This window comes from Haliaeetus albicilla, chromosome 21 (assembly GCF_947461875.1).
Source record: "Haliaeetus albicilla chromosome 21, bHalAlb1.1, whole genome shotgun sequence".
Taxonomy (NCBI): domain Eukaryota; kingdom Metazoa; phylum Chordata; class Aves; order Accipitriformes; family Accipitridae; genus Haliaeetus; species Haliaeetus albicilla.
Window position 1 is genome coordinate 25,168,086 of NC_091503.1, and position 23,746 is coordinate 25,191,831.

Here is a 23,746-nt window from a genome sequence, read left to right on the forward strand (position 1 = left end):
TTATCTATTTAATACCAAATCAGGTGTGTGCAAAAGCTGAAGTGCTACAGCAAAGCAGAACTGCTCTACCAGGAAGCGGCAGATTATTTCATCTATGCTAATTAAACCCTGAAATTACTCGAAGTTGTGAGCTAGCTGACTATATCACTTAGTGAGAAAAAGTAAACACAGGTAGAATATTGCCTTCAAATTAGTTCGAGGTGGTTTGCTCGTTACAGGAGTTTAAAGAAAGAGCTGAAGCAACGTTGGGACTTGGTGTTACTTTGACAGCTTGTGAAGGATTGGGAATGTATGGAAAGGTTGGGATAGTGGGCAGTGATTCTTCTGAAGAAGGACAAAGAAAAGAGATAAGAAATTATATACCAGTCAATTTTGGTTTGATTGTTTGGGAAAAAAACCACACCTGGAATGAATCATCCATCGCTATTTTTGAGTACCACCATGACAGCAAGCAAGAGTCAACAAGCGTTTTGTTACTGGCAAGTTGTGGCAAATAAGTGCCAACAAGTGAAGCAAGGAAAATTCAAGTTGGGCATCAAAAAAAGCTTTCTAAAGATAAGGCTAGTGAAGTAATGAAATGTACTGCCTAGGGAAGTTGTAGAATATGCATCAGAAAGAGTCTGGCAAATCTTTCAGAAATAGTCTGGGCAAATGTTTGCCATGCACGTGGATATGGTTTGTCTCGCTTTGGAGGAGTGTGAAAGGTTTGATGATTTCCAGAATCTTTTTCAGGCCTCTTTTTCTCCGATTCTTCACGTGGACCTCCAGGCTATGTCTCAGAAATGAAGGGGGCCTTCACTAGCAGGGCAGAGACTGCTGGAAAGGACTTTTGGCTGCAAAGGGCAGACCTGAACGTGCTCAAAAACAAAGGTGAAGGAGCTGCACGCACCCTTGTTCTGGCTGGACCTTTGCGAGCGACTGCCTGTAAGCGTGCTCTAGAAGAGAAACCTAGCAAAGGAAGCTGTCGAAATTTTTTCAGCCTTTCTGGGGATTAAAAACCAAAAGTGACGTTTTCAACCTCAGAATAAGACCCGTTCACCCCAACAGACAGCAATAAAAACTGTGTCAGCTCTAGGAAACACTGCATTTGAGAACGTTTTCTAAATGTCAAGACTCATCTCCCGCATTCAAAACCTCCCAGATTTCATCTCTTTCTAGCACGAAGTTCAAACTCCCCATTGCATGCCTGTTCGATCCATTTTCTGTGTGACACATTCCTATATTTTAAGATATGGTAGAAGCAAACTGGGATAACATATCATCGGAGTTGTGGCCTCAAATGCTTCAAAGGAGATGGAAAACGAGGGGTTTTTTTACTTCACTTATTATGTGGATGCAGGAGAAGTTCTGTTTGCTCTTGTGAAATTAATTGCTAGATCTTATCAAGTCAACTTAAATTTTGTAAAAAGCTCATTCAACAGTCACTGGCTGTCGCCGTAGCGCAGGCACTCACGTGCTGCAGCGCTGCATTCACCATCGCCGCTGCAGCAACCTCTTAACACCGCTACTCTCTGCTCCAGAATACAAGGGGTTTTGGAAAAAAAGCTAATAAAAATAGTCTGTCCAAAGGAGTTCTAGATACTATGACAGAAGCAAGAAATAACCCTGCAGAATTAATTCCAAGAAAATTAGTTATATATACTTTCCTTTCTCTATTGCTACTGCAGATGCTTGAGTGTATGACTGACAACAGTAAATCTTGGCAAAATCTGTGCTTAAATATATTTATAGAACTATTTTCTCCAGAAGAACATATAGCATGGGTCTATCTGAGAGAGCACAGTGCAGAAAATACATAGCTAAATAAAATGACCTAGATCCCAAAAGATATAAAAGAATTAGTTTTGCACACTTATGAACAGATGTGCAGTAGTTTATACTTCTTAATGTAGGATATTACAAAATTAAATAATATTTTATTGAATATTTCTACTAATTATTACAAAAGTATTAAAATACTTATTATTTAAATTAACTGTTAAGATGATTGTTCAATTATTTTATTATTTAATCTCAATTTAATCTCAAATGTCAAGTGGCAAAAATCAGGAAGGCTTCGAAATGTAAGAATAAAGGGAGTTTAGATTAAGAATCCTTTCTAGTAATATTTATAATTTATTGAGAAGTTATCCTTGCTAGGTTTATGCCTGCCTTCTGGATCATTGATTTTATAATCGCCTCAACTATCAGCACTGGTAATTAAAAGACGTAACGTTCTTTTGTGAAGTACAATGCAACCAAACAGACATTACATATTTTTCATCACAGTCTTTCTATCTTATTTAGCATTTTCTGTGTACAAGTGAATAAATCATGAACCACACATTATCAATTGTGAGGATTAACAGAGTAGGACTTCTGATCAGATTGATATTCCCGAGACTAAATATTATACAGTGTTTTGTATGCAACACAAGTTGTCCAATAAATGCTACATTTTCCTAATTCAGCCACATGGCAGATCTACTAATGACAAGGAGAACAGGTTATTTTTAATCCAGAATTTCTTATAAAAGAGATTATTTGAAAATTCCTTACTGAGATCAGCAATGCAGCATCACAATCCTTAACGAAGATATTTTTACTTTTTAATGCCTATGTGCTGTTGCTGGTTTACATTCTCACCCAAATATTTTAATGTCTAGATATACAAGACCACTTGCAACAAAAAGTATAAAATCTAAACAACCATAAATTATCAACTGCAGGCTGACAGTCCTGACAGTGTGTCACTGCAGGTAGTTATACAGTGACTCATGTTTGTGGTAGCAAGGCTGAATTTCTACTGGAATTTCTTGATGTCATAGCTGATGCAATGAACCCTAAAACAAAAAGGAAATTCTTCTCATTAACTTGTGTTATTATGCTTGCATTTGAAAATTGATATGGTGGGACAGGATCAGTAATCAGTAGAGCTACTAATTAACTCCAGTGGTTTGTTTCTTTTTAAGAAAAAAAAATATCAAAACACAATCCCCTTTTCTTATCAAACCATCTTTTTTGTGCCAATGACTGTGAACTCACTGATCAGTAAGAATCATATTCTATTAAGGGAGATCAATTCCTCCTAGGTCTTATTCTAAAGACTACTTTTCTGTTTCACCAACTTAAGTAAAATTGGTTTTGATTAGGATTTAAGTAGATGAATAAACTACGAAAATGATAATTTTAGACGGATTTGTAATGGACACTTTTCTCCAGTCCCATAACATATAAGGGAGCCTGAATGTTTGTTAATTTAGTTTAAAAGAAAGGAAATTAAAAGCCTCTGTAACATATAGATCATGCTCTTTTCTAACCTCTCTTTAAGAAACAGCAAACAAAACCAGAGAGATAACTATCTGCAAAATTACAGGCTTGTAAGAAAAAATATTTCAAAGCTATATCATTCACATACTTCAAAAGTTCTTTTCTGTATAAAAATGTCAAGTAAAGTATAGACTTGAACAAAAATTAAGTACACCATAACTACCCCCCCCCCCCCCCCCGAAAAGGACCCTAAAAAGACATGACTAAGATTTTCCCCTTTAAAAGATAAAGTTATGAAAAAATGAGTCCTTTTTACTTGGCAATAATGATACCAGTATACATGCATGTTGAAGTAGTATGGTACTAAAAATGTCAGCTTCTTTAAATCATTATTTTTTTTTTATCCCTTGATGAAAAGATTCTCACAGCAACATTGTCTCCTTACCACTGAGCTTTCCAGACCTCTCCAGTGTGGCCTTTTCTTAAAAAAAAAAAAAAAAAAATTAAAAAAAAAAATCAAGTTGTTGAATAACAATACATATTTCTTTTCAGAACTGGACACAGTTTAAGTAGGTGTGTATTAAGGACTTTGGTTGTTATTCTCTGCAGCTTTTTAGCATTTGTAAGATTAAAGATAGGAGACAGTCTGAGGATTTTGAAGTGGTGCAGTGAGTCTTCTGGGTAGCAGACCATCTAGCTGCAACATTGCAATAGATTTTTGTAAACAAATTCACTGCTGTTCAGTTCTTAAGAAACGATGTCTCGCTGATGCTTAAAGCAAAAATGTTAAGTTTGGGGGAAGAATAAAGATAGTAGACTTCCACTCTCAGTTAAAAGATTTAGTGCTATCTCGTGTCTTTGATCTTCAGTAGGGAAAGCAGAGCTGACAACTGTTCTTTCTCATTCTCCCTCTTCCAACAGTGCCGATCTTTCCCAAAATCTTTAATTCCGTTGCAGCAGAACAATAATTAATTGAGGTTCCAGCAAATATATTCTTATTCTTATAGGTCCAAATGGGAAGCTAAAGGAGTTGAGTGGTTCCCTAACCAGACTCAGAAGAAGGAAAAAATGACATGCATTATTTGTTGATGAGAAAAATAAACAAGCCAGCCAAAAGCCCAACAGAAAAACTCTCATTGGTCACCCAGACTAGCTCCATGTTTCACCTCAATGAACTAAATACAACTCAATCACGCAATGTATTGCAATTTTAGTAATTCCCTCCAGTGTATCTACAGCGATACACCACTGCATACTTTAAAATTAGAAGGTGACTTGAGAAACAGAGATGGTTTCTAACACTAAATTACAGTTTTACTTCACCTGTGGTAATAGATGCATAGAATATGGAAGGCAGATGAACAATCATTATTATAACTTTACAATTCATCGTCTTTAAATGTGAAATAGCATGGTTGTTTTGGTACTATACGTAGGCAGATCACTAAAACCAGCTGAGTATCTATCAAATCCAACCTTCCTTCCAATGAAGAAAATGTGTATCAAATTACTGAAAGGTAGAATAATCTCACATAACAAGACTTGTAAAGGTTTTAAATTCAGATGTGAATGATTCACAGGTACAATGTAAGTTTTGACAAAGAGTTTTGATTTGGTGCTTTTACATTTTTATTGTAAGTCATGCTTAACTCTTGACCTACCTACATCTACTAGCGTTTTGCAGTAACAATAGCAGTGCCGAGCCACTTCCTGAGGTGCAAGAATAATCCAGCAATTCCTAAACACGGGGGAGATTTTTTTCAGTTAAAATCAAGAAATCATTGAAATGAAGAGCAGCTTTTGTAAAGAGTTTCAGAATTCTTGACTGGCATCACCTACAATTGCCCCCTCCTCCCTCCTCAGTATTAAGAAAACCTGATTTTCCAAATCAACTAGATTTTGCAATGAGTATTAAATGCAATATTTAGAAAAGAAATATTTTATTTTACATGCTCAGCATCAACGTGCACATATAACTGATGCATTTGGGTCTGACCAATTTTGTGACAGGCTGTGATAGCCAAAAATGACAGAAGTAGCAGCACTACAATAGGGCTTATGACAAACAAGGAAAGTATCTGTGCTGAATTGTATTGCATCAGATACTGAAAAAAAGAAAGCGTATGACCAGTTTGCATCCCTGCTTTTACTTCACCTAACTCAGATTTTCTGCCAAGTCCATAGAGGTATTACAGTTTGTAGAAGCTTTAGAACTTATTGCAAAGAAATTCATTGCCTCTGATTAATTGCACTTCAACATGAAGTAGCCCCATAAAACAGAGGCAGACATCATTACATAGCAGCCTGTCTCATTTCTTCCAGGTACCAAATCAATCTACCTACGTGACTGTCAAGCTCGCGCCTTTGAGACTAAGGAAACAGAAAAAACAGAACAGAGGCAACAAACACGTGTTGTCCGAACATGGCAGTCAAAGAAGAAAATGTAAATTGTTCCAATTTTTTATTAAGCACATTGACAGAAAAGAAAATTGCAGGTATTGCAGCGAGGAGAATAAAGGCATTAAAAAAAAAAAAAAAAGGAAAAGAAAGGAAAAAGGTTTTTAGCCACAACCTGATTTCTTGGTCAGTTAAGTGACTCCTCCTTCTCTGTAAACTTTTTTTTAATTTGTCAGTAAATAAGACACATACAAAACTGAGTGGAAGAAATGGCAAACTTCAAGCCTGTGTAGTACAATGAAGAATTAGACTGAGACTAGTAAAAAATACTTTACAAGAACTGAATGCTTATGATCCCCTGCGCAGAATAGTTCTTCGTCTTTGCAGATAAGGTTTTTTGGCAAGGAAGTGTCCCATTTTGATCTGAATAGCACAGTCAGTTGCAACAAAACCAGAATCCAAATACCAAAAAACACCATGAAAGCAATAAATCATACAGTAACCATGTCAAAATGCTTGCTGTATCCAGATAGATTTGTAATTACACAACAAACATGAAAAGTAGTTTCATATTTACTAATCTGTTTATTAAATACATTGACTAAAATAATAGAAACTAAAGCCCTCGTACCTTGGAAGTAATGGCTTTTCACCGATCTTCCAATTACGGAGATTTCCATAACAACGTGCAACAACCTCACTTACCGAGGATGCAGTCCTCCATGTCATTTCTCCATATTCCAAAACAGTAAGACATCTTTTCTGGAAAACATATGTGTTACCATTCAGGATCACTGAAACAAAATACTGCTGAACAAAGCAGCAATTCTGACAATGACATGAACTCACCTCACAAATGCATTCAAACAGCACGGATGTAACAGCTTCAGCTGTAGAAAAAAATGCATATCAAGTTTTTATAAGCAAAAATATCTGCCTTTATACCAGCAGGAAATATCTAGCTATACACCAGCAGAGTTTGGACAGACCGATTAAATTACAAATGGGTGTTCTCTTGCATATTCTATTAAAAACTTAGTTCTTGCTACAAAATGAAAACTGAATTAGAACACTATAGATATTTGTGAGCTATGGGAGCACAGAGGGTCTTTAACCTTCCTCCTTACTGCTCTTTTTGTGCTCATGCTTCAAAAAGGGTGCCACAAGGAGAATCATACAGTGTCTCAAGTTGGAAGGGACCTATGAGGATCATCGAGTCCAACTCCCTAGTCCTCGCAGGACTACCTAAAACTAAACAATACGACTAAGAGCATCGTCCCCACTTCCCTGGGCAGCCTGTTCCAGGGACCAACCTCCCTTCTCAAGTGAAGAACCTTTTCCTCATGTCCAGCCTGAACTTCCCCTGACACAGCTTCATTCCATTTCCTCGTGTCCTATCGCTGGTCACCAGAGAGAGATCAGCACCTCCCCCTCTGATGGCCCCCTTGAGGAAGTTGTAGACTGCGATGAGGTCACCCCTCAGCAATGAGGTCACCCCTCAGCCTTCTCTTCTCTAAGCTGAACAAGCCAAGTGACCTCAGCCTCTCCTCAAGTCTTGCCCTCAAGACCCTTCACCATCTTGGTCACCCTCCTCTGGACACACTCTAATGGTTTGATGTCCTTCTTATATTGAGTATATAAGTATTTGCATCCAACATCAGCAGCTCTTCCCTGCACAAGAGCAACTTAAAGTACCAGCATCAGTCTAACCACAAGCAAGGTGAAAGTAATTTCCAATCTGTGGATTTGCTCTCCCCACAGGACAGGCCTACTGTTTCGGACAGAAGTCTTAATTCAAAAGGTCATTCTGTTCAGTTCATCCGTGGAAGTGCGTTCCCTTTTCTCGTGAAGGAAAGCAGAACGTTTTTCTTCCTGCTGCCTTGATTCTGATCAGTCATGTCTGTCCAACACTGATCTTCAAAGCAGAGAATATTTAAAAATTATTATTAAAATGAAGCTGAAAGAGCCCCCAGAGTTAATCTTTATTAAAAAAAGATATCCCACAGCCTACTATTTTTGTTTCAACTTAAGGAGCAAACCCATAGAGCAGCATACAATCAAAGGTAGGTAATATACACAACAGCAGATCAGAAAAGATCAGCATTATAGTGTGATTTCTTGTTGTCATGATCAGGAATTGACATTATCAAGCAAGCATACAGAATAATGACAATATTTGGCTCATTTTAGGCGTTTCCGCAAACAGGAAAAAAAAAAGAGGCACCTATGAAGCAAACAAAACAATAACTAAAACCAAAATTGATAAAATTCTATTGCAATTACCAGAAGGCCAGTTGCTCCCTTTATACACGTAGATATCGGAAGACTGTAATCTCATACGTACACACATTCACATCATCCCACTCTAAGGACAGCTTTCAGTCTGAACACCACTGGTAATGCCATTTTAGACGCTCTGGGGCACGCCAGCTGTCACTGCAGCAAGATGCACGTCTCCGTTGCTTTTGTGTTGTATCAGCCTGCTTCAGTAAACGCGTGAGATATCCCAGGACATTGTTACGGCAGTTGAAGCCTTTGATTAGGCTACTGAACCTACTCTAGGTGTATAACTTAGGTACTTAAATTCTGTAAGTGAACTCAAACTATATAAAACAGTGGAAAATGAATGCCTGAAAATGGAAGGAGAATCCAGACACTCTCCTGTCACAGTGAAACACCAGAGGTAGCTTTTGAAGATTGCTTCAGTAGTGAACTTGAATATATTAAAATATCCCAAATGCCCATGCTGTTTACAAAATGGTGACTCGGAAGATAAGAGCAAAAACATGCGAGAAGTATCAGGCATGCCTGCAGCTGAACCTAGGGGACGATGAGTAAAACACAAGCGTTTCTGAAAAATAAACAAACTTCCATTTCTCAATGCATCATCATTCCTGGACTCTTGGAACAAGATGGGAAAGTAACCTGCTGTAAACCTAGGGAAACACCAGTAATTGTAGAGTTTCTGGCAGAAAAAGCTCCTCCTTCCCAAGAGATCCAAGCGTAGCTTTGCTAACTGCAGCATGACATGACTGCACATGCATAAAAACACACTTGAATGGAAAACCTACTTTTTCAACTCAGGAATGTAAAACTGTTAGGGTGGGCAGTCTGGAAACACTAGCAATGCTGGAATTTTCCCGACTGCAGCGAATCTCTGTCCTACCTACAGATACAGTCTTCACATTGCCTGATAAACTACTTGGCTACGATTGCGCTGTGTATTTGTACCACGTGAATTAACGGTGGTCCTTTTCTAAGTAACTGTGGGGCGAATCGAAGCGCGCAGTGGGAGACTAAAACGTGGACTGCGTCTGCTAACAGAAAGGTTAGAGCTGCTCGGTAGTAGTACTTGCTACAAGATAAAGCTATCGGTTGCTTTTCTGTGAAAGCAAGAGAAGAAGCCTCATCACAACAGACTAGGACGCCAAAGCTCACTGCTTTTTCTCGCTCCCTTAAGCCATCAGCAAGATGACCTTTGCAGAATGGAATAATCAGGGATAACTTATCCCCTACATTCACAGCAGAAACATAATCGACTACATCAGTATTTTCCAGCTTGCTTTATGTCCTTTCACTATACTGGAGATGGCTGACACATAAAAAGAATCAGGGTTTTCCTCCTAGATAAGGAGCTTGTTTTCCTTCAGTGGTTATCGTTTCACTCCTCTTTTCTCTACTGGACAGCTGTGCTTTCTCTGTATCTCAGTGTTCTAGCTGCTTAGACTACAACAGTCCATGTTTTGGGGTCTTCTGGTTGTTGTTGTTTAAAGCCCATATGAAAACAAACTGATTCTGGGATGATTTTCTGTATGAAAGAACAAAAATAACACTACAGACAATGCAATACTTGCGTTATCTTCAACATCGCCTTCAAAATAGGATGCATCAGCAAAATTCTGTCTAGCACCTCCTCAATATGCACAGATGGCATGAGAACTGCTAGCTATACAGCTTGGTTTCTTTCTTTCTCACTTTCTTAGCCTTGATTTTTCATCCTTGATTTAATTTATCATTTTCATATCTTTTGAATTTTTATTGCATAAGACCACGTTTATGGTCTTGCACAGCCATTTCTTTATTGAGCGCTTCAAAAATACCTGCATTATGTTCCTTGCTATGATGCTTTTCTTTCCATAATTATTTTTAGCTTGTCAGGTGACTCCCAAGCCTTCCTGAAGGAAGACGCCTTCATTTCTCAGTCTGTGTGTCACCGTCTCAGGGCTGCTTTGAATAGGGTATTGGAGATACTTGCCTGGGTAAAAAGCCATCAGGCCATACTAAACGGTGCCTACACAACACCAAGGGACGGCCAGCTATCTCACCTCCTTTCCTCTCCATGATCATCTCTGATTTTAAATACCCTTTCCTTGTTTTTATGGAAATTTTTCAATGCGTTTCTTTGAGTAGGGCCTGGCACAAACAACTCTGCTTGATAATCAAGCTTTGATTTCTTCCGTCGATTCTTCACAGTATTTCCTTTGTGAATACTGGATGAGCCGATGTCCCTTCAGCCTGGCCACCTCCTTCAGGCCCACGATCACGTACGCTGCGAGGACGTGGCGCTCCTGCTTCCCGAGTGTCAGGATTCACCTAGGGAGACAGGTTGAAAGGGGCTGCCAGAAAAAGCACACAAGTCTGTATTTGAGGGACTGATTCATAACCTAATCAGTCACTCATATGTAAAACATCTGTAACCATTTATGAAGTTACGGTACTCCAGCTTAGACACGGTAAACAGATCATCTCAAGAGACGACAGCTTCCTGAACTGTGTGGCCTATATAAATCACCTTCAATAGTGCTTAAGACTATAAAGGAAAAACAAAACACACCAAAACACATGAAAACCCCAGTGACTGGACCACTGCCTGAGCAGTTATGTCTTCGGAAAGGAATCAGTAACATAGAGCTACTCCTGGAAGCTCCTTAAACGCTACTGCTGCTTCACAAGTGCATGTCTGTCTATGCCTTGGGCAGAGCAGCTAATTTTTGCCATACCGCATAGGTAAGGCATATGGATGCAACTAAAACCCTCAAGAGTGCAGAAAAAAAATTTTTTTTCCAGTTTCTTCTAAATCTCCTGGCTTTCTGATCAAATATGGAATCTGCAGGAGCTCAGTTGTCATGTGTAAGTATTGTAAACTGTAACCCGGGACTGCATCAACCTCTAAATGAGAAACTCAAACTAATTTAGATCTAGAAAGATTACAGTATCTCATAGGTTTTATACTTACCTCAGGGCACAGCTGCCTTCTTAATCAAGTCCAACAGATGGACACTGAAGGAAACTCATGTTGATGTGTATTGAAGGTAATGACCTAATACTTCAAAGTGCCATCACTTGTCTTTGGATTTGATTATTTTTTTATCTTTTTGGCTTTATTAAGGGCTGCTGTAAACAAGGTATTCTTTAAAGCATAGATTTTAAGAAATCCAACCACAAAGGCTTTCAGTCTTTTTACAGTTAAAATAGGGATGACATGATAATGATTGTTTTTACTCAAGATAACACTGAAGGAGCCCTAGTCTTGTAACGCTCCTTCCTTTTTCTCCCAAGCAATTTCAGTAAAGAAATTATATCTAGCTAGTGTTTAGATATTTCCCAAGGTGATATCATAAACCATTACAGAAGTGTACTTTTGCCAAAGCAAAAATCGCCTGTGAAATGTTCTGTGTGAAGGGGTGCACAAGTGAGAGAGCTCATGTCACAAATGGTGCATGAAAATTCTTCCCCCCGCATCCAAGGGGATGGATGGATGGAAAGCCCTCCGGCCTGACAGGCACTCCCACTTACAACCCTCCTTCGTTGCTTTATCACTATCACCAAGGGGGTATAGCGTATTTGTAGAGGGCTGTCATACACAAAGACAGATTTGCTCCTGAAACGGATGCAGGGCAGTGGCAACTCTCGATGACATTACCTGTTCTCAGCCAAATGTCCAACAGCGCGAGCAGCAGTTAGACGCACGGCAGCTGGAGAGCGCAGCCTGACATTTTCTTTGGGTTGAAAAGGCCTGGAGAAAAATAGCTGGGACTGGAAGGATTTGCTTTTAAAAATTACATTCTATTTAAAAAAAAATAATGTTTTTTTATGCCAAGGGGCCAAAGTCCTTTTACAATGCAGCTGCTGATGCCAGTCAAAACCGATCAACACTGAAGGTAGGACTGCAGGGAGAGGGAGACCTACTGCTGGGATAAAACTTCTCACTAAAGGTTCCTTATGAAGGAAGTCTCCAAGAGCCAGACTGGCAGAAAAGCAAGAGTTGCTCAAGAAATTGCAGAGAAAGATTACCTTTTCAAGTGAACTAAACCAATCCAACTGTCCCCCAACTTTCCAAGTGGATTTCTCACACAGAGCAGGAAATGCAACTGGTGCCGTCTCTTCTGCGGGGAGACAGGGAGTGAGTGACTCAACACACATGCTAGCAAGCAGAATTTTGCATTAGCTAAAAAAGAGGGGGGAAACAAGCAAGATGAGAGCTGGAATTGTCTTTCTTCATACTACAACACTAAACACACACAAAACACAACACAGAAACACCAATTTAATTATTCCCAGCAGAGAAGATCCTGCTGGGAAGATGGATGAAAAAAGACCCAAGCTGCCATTCACCTTCTAAAAATGAGAGTGATGTGACATGACAAACAGTAGTACTTAAACATTTATCAGTTGAACTGCATATTAAAGAAGTTTCTTTAACTTGAGCCAGGTTTCAAATGGTCTAAAGAAACCATCTGTTTCTAATTTAAAATAAATGCATTGAATATACTGCCTTTAGCATAAATTCTTTCTTTTTTAAAACAATTTGAAATTATTTTCAGCTCCAGAATGCAACATCTTCGGAAGAGGAAACAACGAAACATACATCTGGCTACAGGAAACTGGAAAAATGGCTGCAGCCACACATTGTTATGGAGGAAGAAATCATTAAGATCCTAAACTATATCATTCTTCTTTTGCATTAGATCTCAAAGACTAGTAGAACGATGAACAAAGCCAGGTTACTTACCTGGAACTTTTCTCCAAAGTGTGTTATCTGTTTGTACAGTTACACTAGGATTATCTGTAAGCAAGCACTCAGATAAATTTTACCATACAAGTTTCCTCAGTATCGTACTTCAAGCCTCCTATGTGCAACTGTGGCAACAAGAAAGTGAGCAGAGCACCCAGTTCCCCTTCTGGAGAACCCCCTTCACCACAGAACCAGAAGATTTGGACTTTAAAAGAGAGGGCTGCGAGCATACCATATGTACCGACAACACCACCTGACGAAGTTAACGAAGAAATCTGGTAAAACTTTCTTTTTCACAATATTCCCCCCTCCTCCTTCAAGTTCAATACTATTCCGAGTGTTTTAAGAACTGGGGAGTGCTTATCTGCGGCACCAGCAATGATGTGCAGAGCAGCCCCGAAGAGGCTGTAAGGCACCGCGACCGCGTGAGCCTTAGCAGAAGGAGCCTTTGTAAGAAACTGAAATCAGCAGTTTGACAATATTATTGCAGTGGAGAGACTAACAGTCCACGGATCTTTCAGACCTGGGTAGATGGAAATGAGGTTCTCTGTAAGGGCTCAGGTCTGCCAATACAAAACCACAAAGCCTTCTAACATCTAGCGTGGGAAGCACTGTCTTTGCAAAACAAGCATAGGCAAAGCAGTTTCCTGAAAAAAGGTATGAAAAAGGTAGTTCACTTTCATGAAGAATTGCCTAGAGAGGTTCAGGGACTGAATCTTGCTGACCCTTCACCAGAAGCTATTGTCAAATAGCGTCAAAAGACAATCTTCAGGGAGTAAGAAAGAAGATAACAAAGCTTCAAAAAGCTTCTCTTTTAGGAAGGAGATGTAGTTCGGACAGCCCATTCCACAGCAGGGCGTTAATGGAAGAAAGCACAGCTGGATTCCACTCTTTGGAAATATGTAAGAATTAGGCAGCAACTGTGGTGTCAAAGACTTCTTCTGTTGCCATTCCTTACTCTGTTCCTGAACCGATAAAGAATTTGACCGCTGGGACTATACTCATGAGTTTCCCAGGCCCACAGCGTAGAAAGGAATGGGAATACATGACTCCTGGAAAAATGCATGAATACAAATTTTAAAGTGGGGATGTCCAGAGCAATAGGTAAGCTGTGAGAACTCCGAGTCAACTTGGAATTTATCACCAATTTTCCCTTTACCTCATCTTTTCTTAAGACTGTTACTGCTTCTGTCTTGTAGATTTTTAGATGTTTAACTTAAAACCACAATAAAGTAGATGTTTTCTAAGTATGTTAGTCCCTGTGGGCAGATGACCAATGCCAAGAATCAAAATAGCAACCTCCAGTTCTGGAAGTACAAGCTTCTATTGCCCAAGCTACGAAAGGCAGGCAAGTAATCTCAAGAACTGCACTGGGCCACAAATACTCACGCAAAACAAATAACTGTGAGTAAGTCTACACCAGCAGGTTAATTTGTTAACAGCAGGTTAATTGCTGTTAACTCTTGTTACAGGTGGCACCTGCCGTATGAATAATCTATCAACTCCAAGCATGGTCACCAGCCAACGAAGGGCAACGTGATGGGGATGAGAAGACCTTAGGCTCGATACTTCCAGCAGCCACCCGAGCAGAACACCACATATGAACTAACCCTGACCCAGACTTTGTGTCTGAGAAGGACAACATGCCACGTGGTTTTCTCGGTGTCATGACTTTCTGGGTTTCATCCCAGTGACTGCTTTGCCCTTGGCCCACCGCAGACTCTCAGTACGCTAGATGAACTCAGGCTGGTGGCAACACGCTGATCTTTAAGATGTGGGATAACTGGCAACAGTCACAAAAAGTTTCAGACACGGACTGGCACACACTCTGCTATGTCTTCACCAGGTTCCCCAAGGAGACCGGGAGCCTATACTCACACCAGCAGTATGCCAAACAATTTCTGGTGGCCAACAGAGCCTGACATCTCTCTGTCCATCCCCCATGCTCCCTATGAGTAACCCAACTAAACCACATTGCTCAGAATCTCTCATTCAGTCAAATTTTGAAAGTCCCCAAGGACGAACAGTCCAGAATTGCCCTGAGCAACCTACTCCTGTGCTTAAGCACCCTCCTGGTGAAGAGCATTTTCCTTAAAACAAGTACCGAGACTGAAAACGTATCCCCAGTAGGCGTACGCACAGAGGGCACGTACGCAACGTACGTGTACACGGCTGGCCACCCAGAGCACCCACAGGAGCCAGAGGCCTCCTCCTCCTCCTCCCCTGTCTGGCTGAGCAGGACGGAGGTCTGTTAGTGGGAACACGTATGTACGGGCACAGTCCGCCCAGTAGCTGCCCCAGAATCCCAGTCTCCCCAGTCGCTGGTACTGGGGGCTCCAGTCCCACTCCAGCTGCTGGCAGCCAGACCCGCACTGGCTCCAGTCACTGGCACGAGGGATGCAGACCCCCCCCGGACCCCCGGTCCCACTCCAGCTGCCGGTGTTTGGGCCTGTAGACCCTGGTCTCTCCCGTCGCTGCACCACGGACACGCGGGACCCCCTGCCCATGGTCTGGCTCCAGCTGCTGCCCTCGGACACCCCCACGGCCCCAGAACCAAGTCCCTCACTCGGGGAAAGATGCAGAAAGGGATTTAAAAAGAAGGGAAGACGGCCAGAACGGCACGCTGACCGGCCAGCTCTGTTTACATGCGACCCCCCCTTTTTATCCCTGTATCCCTCTATTTTCCCACCCTCGCTCCTCTCCCGATCACCCGAACCTCTCCCTTTCCCCACGCTTTGTTCCTCCCCTACACATCCCTTAAGTCCTGCACCCTCCTTGGACTGAAAGGTGTATTTCCAATCCCTTTTCCCCTCATTTAAAAACCTACACAAATTTATTTGATATTATGTAAAATTAAAAATGAATATCAACTTATGTGCCCAATTCTTCAACAGCTTCCACAAACTTCCAGCCACTAGCAATTGCAGAGCTCTTTTCAATTTCGTAATTGAGCTGATCAGAAACACATCTCAAGGATGTCGAATCTTCATCTCCATATACCTATTTTAATTCCCATAAACACTGCAATTCTGCACAGGACCCTATCAGCACAGCTTGCTCTGGCTTTTTTCTCTTCAAAAGGGAGGTACTGATTTCGGGTACCATTACATCTCAGAGACTAGGGATTTAAATCTTATTTTCAAGAAACTCTCAGGAAGACTCAAGGCTGTGGGTTTCCCAGGGACTTCTGGACACTTTATTTGCAGTCCAGTCAACTTAATGAAGGAAATGCTGCACCTACATTTTTTTTTTTCCAACCTGGAGGACTTGGGAACAACTGCAGCCGCTCCGAGCCAGAATTATGAGACTCACAAAACCACAGCAGTCCACCACGTCAGCAAGGGGATTTGCAGGGTAAGATTTTAGTTAACTCTTCTCCAATGAAATGATGAGCACTTACACAAATTCCCAGACAAAAACATTCTCTAAGCAGTGCAAGCAAACCAACGTACCTTCCACACGTCTCTCAACTGATGGAAGACCGAAGCCCCGTCGCTCACCAGGAGCCCTCCTGCAGAATCCCACCACACAAGCGGTCACCCAAACATCTGTAACAGAGCGATGCTGTAGAGCGTTCCCCTACAAAACCTGCCCGTGCCCATGTGCTTCCCTGCTGTTAGTACCAGTTAAAACATCACGCCTTGATAGATAAAGCAAGCTAGTAAGAGCATTGAATAAGAACTTTGGAATTTTTAATTTCCTATCTAAAAGGAATCTATTTTCTACCAGGACCACCCTTATGCTGTACTAGAATTACCTGGTACATTCCTGTACAGCAGTTACCCACTTGACAAAAATTCATAAAAGGAAAACTGCAATTCTTACTTGGTACTGCATAAAAGTGGCTTGTTTATACACTCTTCAGTTATGCTGCACCTACACAAAATATTCATTACTTCGGTGCAGCAGGTATTAAAAAGAACCTATTTCAACAGCCCCACACTTTAAAAAAACAATTTCTATCAGGCAAAACCTACCAGCTGAAAGTCTGCCACTCTTTACACTGACTTGTAATCCAAACTAGCGTGCAGACCTCCCGAATTCACATCTCCTCTAAAATGGTCTTAAAACATCCTCACATCCAAGTTACTTGCGGTAACTGTTTGCTGTTCATGGATTTTCAGTTGTTAGATTCAGTCCCTCAAAGCGTGAATCGCAGAAGACTATTTAATAAAAAACCAAGCTTGGTAGACAGCAACATTACTATGCTATTTCCAGGCCATACATTTCCTCTGCTAGGAGATGTATGAGGGGGACTCGGGATTTTACTGAACTTTGGTTGCTTGCAGCGGTAGGAAAGGCCTTCCTTTAGCTGCTCAAGGGAGAAAGGCATGTTCTCAGCCAAACAATCATACCTCCCGTGAAAGAGTTTAAACAGGAACACAGCGTTTTGACGTGGCTTTTGGCTTTCTCTGGACACCTTACAGCTTCCCATTTTTGGAGAAAGAGTTTGCTGGAAGAAGTGCTTTTTGGTAATTCAGTCTGGTTATTTCTGAGCCAAAATTAATGGATGCACGTAAAGTTATGGAAGGGCAAGATGTCATATTTTTTGTTGTGTCTGCATCTTCACCTTCCTTCAGAAACGTAACACCAGTTTAAAATTGAGTTTTGCACAAAAACAATCTATTCCAACACAAGCTGATTTTACTTGCTGTTCTGTGATACACCGAGGTCAGCTGTTTAAGTAGTCTGAAATCCTCAGCAGCTCTGTTACTTCTATGTAAATATAAATGGAGAGAAGGAACACTTTGTCATTAGTTATTTTGTCCAAGAGATCAGAGATACCAGCAAGGTAATTATTCAAACATTACTGCAGGACACAAGAAAGATCAGGGGCTTTATCATTATCTGTATAGCATACATGAGATGGATTGCCTCAGCGTTAGCAAACCCCTTTATCATTTTTATACTAGCAGAAACTCCTTCTGAGGAAAGGAATTCACAGTAAACCCACATTTTGCCAGGTAAGAACGTCACACCCAGACCCATGCCTACCTGCAACTTCTTTCTCTGAAAGACAACTCACGGGTTTTGAAAAAAGTTATTTATTTTCACTGCTTTAATCTCTCTACTGTAGTGTTAGCACTTAACATAAGCATCCACTCTTCTACTGTCCTATTTACAATCCATTGAAATGTATACTCTACAAATACAATACATATTTTCAGAAATGTAAGGGAAATGCACAATTTTGTAAGGTTTAAAAAAAGTGACACTCATCTGTACAGGATCCTCAAATCATCCAAGAAGTAAAATTTACAAGGCAGTATCCACACAGCTATGTAAGGACAGGTGCTACAGTGACAAAGCAGCAAACTTGCTAATACAATAAAATACAGAAAATTAAAGTGTTTTGGGGCACCAGATAATACATTTAGTACCGCTGAAGTTGTAAATTTAGTAATACCCATATTTCTAGAAACATGTAACTGCAAACCTGGAGAATGTTCTGAAAAATATTAAACATTATATACACATGAGGTAAATGTACCTTGGTCTTTTAAGAGGTAATTTGAGTTTAAAGCAACTGATATGGTGAAGTTTTTTTGTTTTAAAACACAAAATGATTAACACCTTGCAATCGTTTCAATGGTACGATACAAACAAGGAACTAACTAAAAGGTGAATTTCATGGCAATCACACTCAGAACCATTACTGAAAAAAATAAAATAGCCTCTTGTTTCATTTGACACCTTCATGTCCCCACACAGTCAATCCCAATGTCTTTACCTATATACAAAGTCTTTCTTAGGATTACAAGTGGAACCATTGGAGGGTGACACTGTGTCATACTTGGAAAGTCAGCTTGAGAAACATCCCAGAATTCCAGCTTTTAAGGTTGGAAGGTCCCTGAAGAATTCCAGCATTCCAAACACAATGTTTTGGGCTTTTCACCATCAGACCATTTCCAATGCTCCTTATTCTCCATGTCCACATCCACCTGGTCACAAGTCTGTAAACCAAACTGAGGCTTCAATGCTACTAAAATGTCAAATTGATTAAATCCACAAAAACTTAAGTGAATGTATAATGTATGTAATATTTACAATAAACATTTGCATCAGTATTCATCAGAAACTGTTTTGGTATATACTTGAAATGATACAAAATTAATATTTTGAATGCTAAAATATTTTGGTCCCCCTGGATTTCCAAGAGCAGATCTGGTGATATTACAATCTTAATTTAAAAAATACTTATGTGTACCTGTGTCCATATATATAAGATATGATCTTACACAGGTAACATTTAAAGTTACATAATATATACAGACACAGCCTTTGTAAAAGGTGTTCAGTTTATATAATGGAAAAGAAGAACAAAGCTTGAAGTTGTGGTGTCAGAACTGAGGATACATATAGCTCTATTCAGAATTTTCCTGTTCAGCATTCCAATATGAATAATAAGGTTGTCCCAAAATAATATTCCTAACATCACACACTGTATCAAGCATCCTTCCTGTGCTTTGTTTTTGCAAGCTTCCATTACAAAGGGAAAAATTAGAACAATATAAGAATAGTTGCTAGCAATTCAGGAGAATGAAGACTGAAGAATGAGATGAGACATGTAACATGAGATGATGCTGTTCAGCTGCCACAGATTCTCTTTTAAATGCAACAGAACTGCTCCTTATATTTTAGGAAACTAAATGTTACGGTGATAAGGTTTTGTAGGTGCTAAAAAAAGCTACTAATGAAATTATTTGATGAATTATATTGGAAGCTCTCTCATGTTACCATCAAGATTACCTTAAAGATCTGAAGCATGCCAGCAGTCTAATGATTCTAAAGTATGAACTATACCATTTGCATCTATGGTAAAGATCCAGTTACGCCTATGAAAAACTCAAAAAGTTTAATTGTTTAAATAGAAAGCCTTTGAAATTAGTATGGAGATTAGTAAATTCTACTTTGATGCTGACCTGTTTTCTTCAAATATTTGTCTAGATACATAGAACTTGTTAGAGGCATGCGAAGTACATAGACTTGGGAGTTTAGTTATACTTGATCATTTTTTCAGAACAGTCATAATTGAAAAAACTCTGTGGTGCACAGCTGTCCATTTGCACAAAGGCATTGTTTATTTAAAATACCTACACGAAGCCATTTTTGATGCAGCTTTGACTGATAGAGGCCTGAAGCACAGAAGCCTGACTGGTCAGATAATGCTAAACAAACGTTAAGCACGACAGCTGTACATATGTTTAAAATCAATTGTTTTCTAAGAACTTCTCTTACTTTTTCTTCTTTTCCTGGATGCCACCTTCCAGTACGAGTAAACTCATCCATAAAGGTGGCTGAATAAAGCATTTCATTAATTGCAGTTCAACCTCTGAAGGTCTGTAATTCCCACATCAGTTAAACCTATCTCCAAGCAAGCACTAAGAATTTGGAAATATGCAAGAGTTAGCAAAGTGCTAAGGTTTATCTTGGCTAAGGCTCACATCACCTATATAGCCTCTTCTTGCTAGGACCCATCCATCTTACTGCTTTAACTACCACATATCACAGACCACGGAATACAGTCTCGACTATGCTTCTGTTAGCCACCACCCTGCCGCTGCTACTGGCTTTGTGAAAAGCTCTCTCTCAGTGGACTGTGTGCTGAAGAATGAAAAGAAAGCAGAGGGAAGGTTGCCGAGCATGTTGCACAACAGGATGGATACTGATGTGTTCTGGAGAGTAGGAGGTTAGGTGGCGTATTATTTACCAGGCACATTTACATACCGACATACACCTGAGTGTTTCAGGCATTAATGAAACCAGAGGTCAACCAGACTCCTCCTAAAACTGCAACTGAAAAAAAATATCCTGGTAACAGCAGTTTTTATTTTAAAGAGAATTTTCCATATTAATTCCCCCAGTTCCCTCCAGAAGTCGTACATTCGGGCAGGAAGCAATTCAATTTCTAAACGAGTTTGCAAAAATCTTGTGATATCCTTAAAATCTCAGGCAAATCTTGACTAAAGCCATGCATATTCTTCTGTGTTCTTATGACAACACAAGCCACCATAAGCTTTGTTCTTGTAACTATGAAGAGGATTGCTGGAATCCTCTGGTATTTGTATCCGAAGACCTGCAGCTCACCACTTTCTGTAGCTCACCACTTTCTGTGTATGAGGCACACACAAAATATATGCACATAAAATTTATAAGCAGCTTTGAACTTTCTAGTACAAAAGCCCAAATAACTTCTCCCTAATTACAGGTGCACTTAATCCTCGTTTAATTGCAAATATTGTTCTTTGAGCCTTAAAGACTCTGCAGAACTGCACAGAAAATATGCTTTTCATATTTGATTTAATGGAGCAAAATCTCCCTTAAGAACACCTTACTCCTCTTGCTACTTTTCTGAAGTAGATAGGTACTTCAAGCATTTTAGAAGTACCACTTGATTAAAAAAAAAAAATCTTATATATAATTATGACTGATGACAATTACAAAATATGACAGTGAATTAATTAGCTTACACTATTTAAAACTCCTACAGTGGTTTAAAGAGTCAGATTTTGGTAAAATTAAAGGTGTTCCATGAATCATGTGCTCACTTGCTGAAAACGAGTGTGAATTAGATCTCAGCTAGGCAAAGGAACGACTGATTTTTAGCTTGTATTTTTGAAACCAAAAGTACCATAGGCTTTGTACGCTCCTACTATTCTGCATTAAAAGACTCAAAAGCGGCACTTACTGGTATAATACAATCTATTTTGAAGGCAATGTAATGTTCTGAGAAAGTGGAAAAACCCCAGTAATCACGTATAAAGTATAGTTGCATAAATTATGTTCCCACAACTGAATGAGGTCAATTTGTAAATCAAGGTAAGAGTCCAAGAGATATACTACCTTAATAGCTAGCAAAGTATACTCTAACAGTACATTCACAATCTGAATCAAAGAACCGTGACAGTGGTTCAGAATAGTCAATGTACCAGCCAGGAATAAAGCTGCTTAGAGAGCCATCAATGCACTCTAGAACAATACAGTGAACCAGTTCCATTTTAAAAGTGACCTCCTATTTTTAGCACAGTTAAAGAAGTTAAGACCAGCTATCAACTTTCCAAATAAAAAATTATAGGTTAATTAAAATAAAACTAGACTACACAATGTTTTGTAAGTAACCTGGGAAAGAGGTTCATAGTGCACAGAAAGGACCCAACACAACTGTTTAGCACGTCCACAAAAATCCTAGTAAGTGACGTTCCTATGAAGTACTAAAAGGCAGCAATATCCTTCTGTTCCCCCAATGAGGTAGAACAATTAACCTTCTTAACACGCCACTCTGGTGCAGATATGGATTTTTACAGTATTCCTCGGTAGCAAATCCAGGATTACATCTTTATCCCCTCCTGTTGACTAAGTTGCGATAATGTTTTCTTAATGCGCAAAGCTGTTAGCCTAGCAGCTCCGTTGGCATACCAGCATTCCCGCATAATTTTTGCCATTACTCGTAATGCCTGCAAAGGAAAGACAAGTAATTATATGTGCTGCTGTTCCAACATAGCCCATGTAACCTCTGTTCTGCCTTAGCCTCTTTATGCATTTCTGAAATCTGTTACTAGTACTACAGCTGCATGGAATTGTGTGTTGTATGAAAAACTAAAATTCTTACTTTATTGACAGAAAAATAAAATTCTTTAAAATCCTGTAGAGCATAACTAGTATTTTTCAGTAGAATTTCAGCCCATGCAAAAATATTTTAATGAAAAATTAGTAGCTTGCCTGTAACTGTTTTCTGAAATTTCACATTAGACAAAAATACACTCTTTTTTATTGTACCTCCAGTTAAGGAGTTAGTTCAAGGTAGAGCAATTCAAAGTTCATCAGCCGTCTTCCTCAAATTGAAGCTCTCTAATGACTCTGAAAATTTCTGGAGTCTTTTTATCCTTCAGACAGCCATTCTTTGAAATCCGTGAATGTTACTACACAAGTAACAACGCAAATAACACAAGAACTGAAGATGAAATAAAATAATAGCTCTACATTCCAAGAATTACTCCCAAAGCTGTATCACATTGAGCTGCTAAGTAAGTTTGCAGCATTGGAATGGCAGCATTTAAAAAACAATGACTTTACAGTCTGTTGGTGTGTATCATCGCCTTTCTCTCCTACTTGCGTTCTCTTGCCCAATCTGTTATCTCAGACCTTCACCCATGTATTCATTTCACACATGCCACAACCTAGTTCCCTCTTCCACCTAAAGTACATGGTATCTTATCAATCTCTTACTCCTACCGTAGCCTACTGCAGCTCTTCTTCTAAGCTCTGAATCAGAAAGCATTGATTCTAGCCCTGGCTGGGTTCCTAGAGCAAGCAATACGAACGAAAGTTGGCTGGAAAGGCAAGAGCTCGCTGCTGTGCATGATACTGTCCGTGCAGCGTAATGAGCTCACCCCAGAACCAGGTAGGCACTTCTACAGAGGCATGGTCACGTCAGGAGCAGTCGCTACATGCACGCTTCAGTTCTAAGCCTTTGGCTTACTAGAGTCTCAGCTTCCTAATAACTGTGTTCATCTTTTAGTAAAGTGCACACAGTACAAATTCTGAGACACACAAAGCACTAAGCCACCACAGTTTTGGATGAAAATTCCTAAAGGCATTTACTATTCTGGCCAGTCTGTAGGATATTCCTTGACTACACAACGGTAGGGCAAAGACCCCCGAGTGAGTTAGTTCCAAGTGAGCATTCACACGAGGCAGCACGGCACTGTTGAAGATACCATTTGTGTCCCAACGAGCAGTACAGTGCTGCTGCGCTGGCAGAGTATCGAGCTGAAACTAGCAAGTCCAGTTCTTGAAAGACATAACCAGCCTAGTTACAAACCAACTGGCACAGACCTGACTAGCTCATGTATCTTTACTACGCCTGCTGTGGGTTAACCCCAGTGGGCAGCTCAGCCCCACACAGCCGCTCGCTTGCTTCCTCCCCACTCCAGTGAGATGGGGGAGAGAATCGGGAGGGCAAAAGTGAGAAAACTCGTGGGTTGAGATAAAGACAGCTTAATAGGCAAAGGGGGAAAACCAAGCCAAAACAAAGAAAATCAAGTGATACGAACCCAACTGCTTACCACCATCCAAATGATGGCC

The 23,746-nt window shown here is 39.9% G+C and overlaps 1 protein-coding gene and 1 long non-coding RNA gene across 3 annotated transcripts in view; one reads left to right on the forward strand and one right to left on the reverse strand.

The window, feature by feature from the left end:
- Nucleotides 1-23,746, forward strand: part of LOC138690355 (uncharacterized) — a 68,270-nt gene that overhangs the window by 9,642 nt on the left and 34,882 nt on the right. The window lies entirely within an intron of this gene.
- TGFBR1 (transforming growth factor beta receptor 1) overlaps nucleotides 17,691-23,746 on the reverse strand; it is a 36,337-nt gene continuing 30,281 nt past the window's right edge. For both annotated transcript variants that reach the window (XM_069809270.1, XM_069809269.1), the window contains exon 9: nucleotides 17,691-22,116. In XM_069809270.1, the coding sequence (XP_069665371.1) occupies nucleotides 21,991-22,116 (126 nt within the window). In that variant the 3' untranslated portion in view covers nucleotides 17,691-21,990. The remainder of the gene's footprint in view (nucleotides 22,117-23,746) is intronic.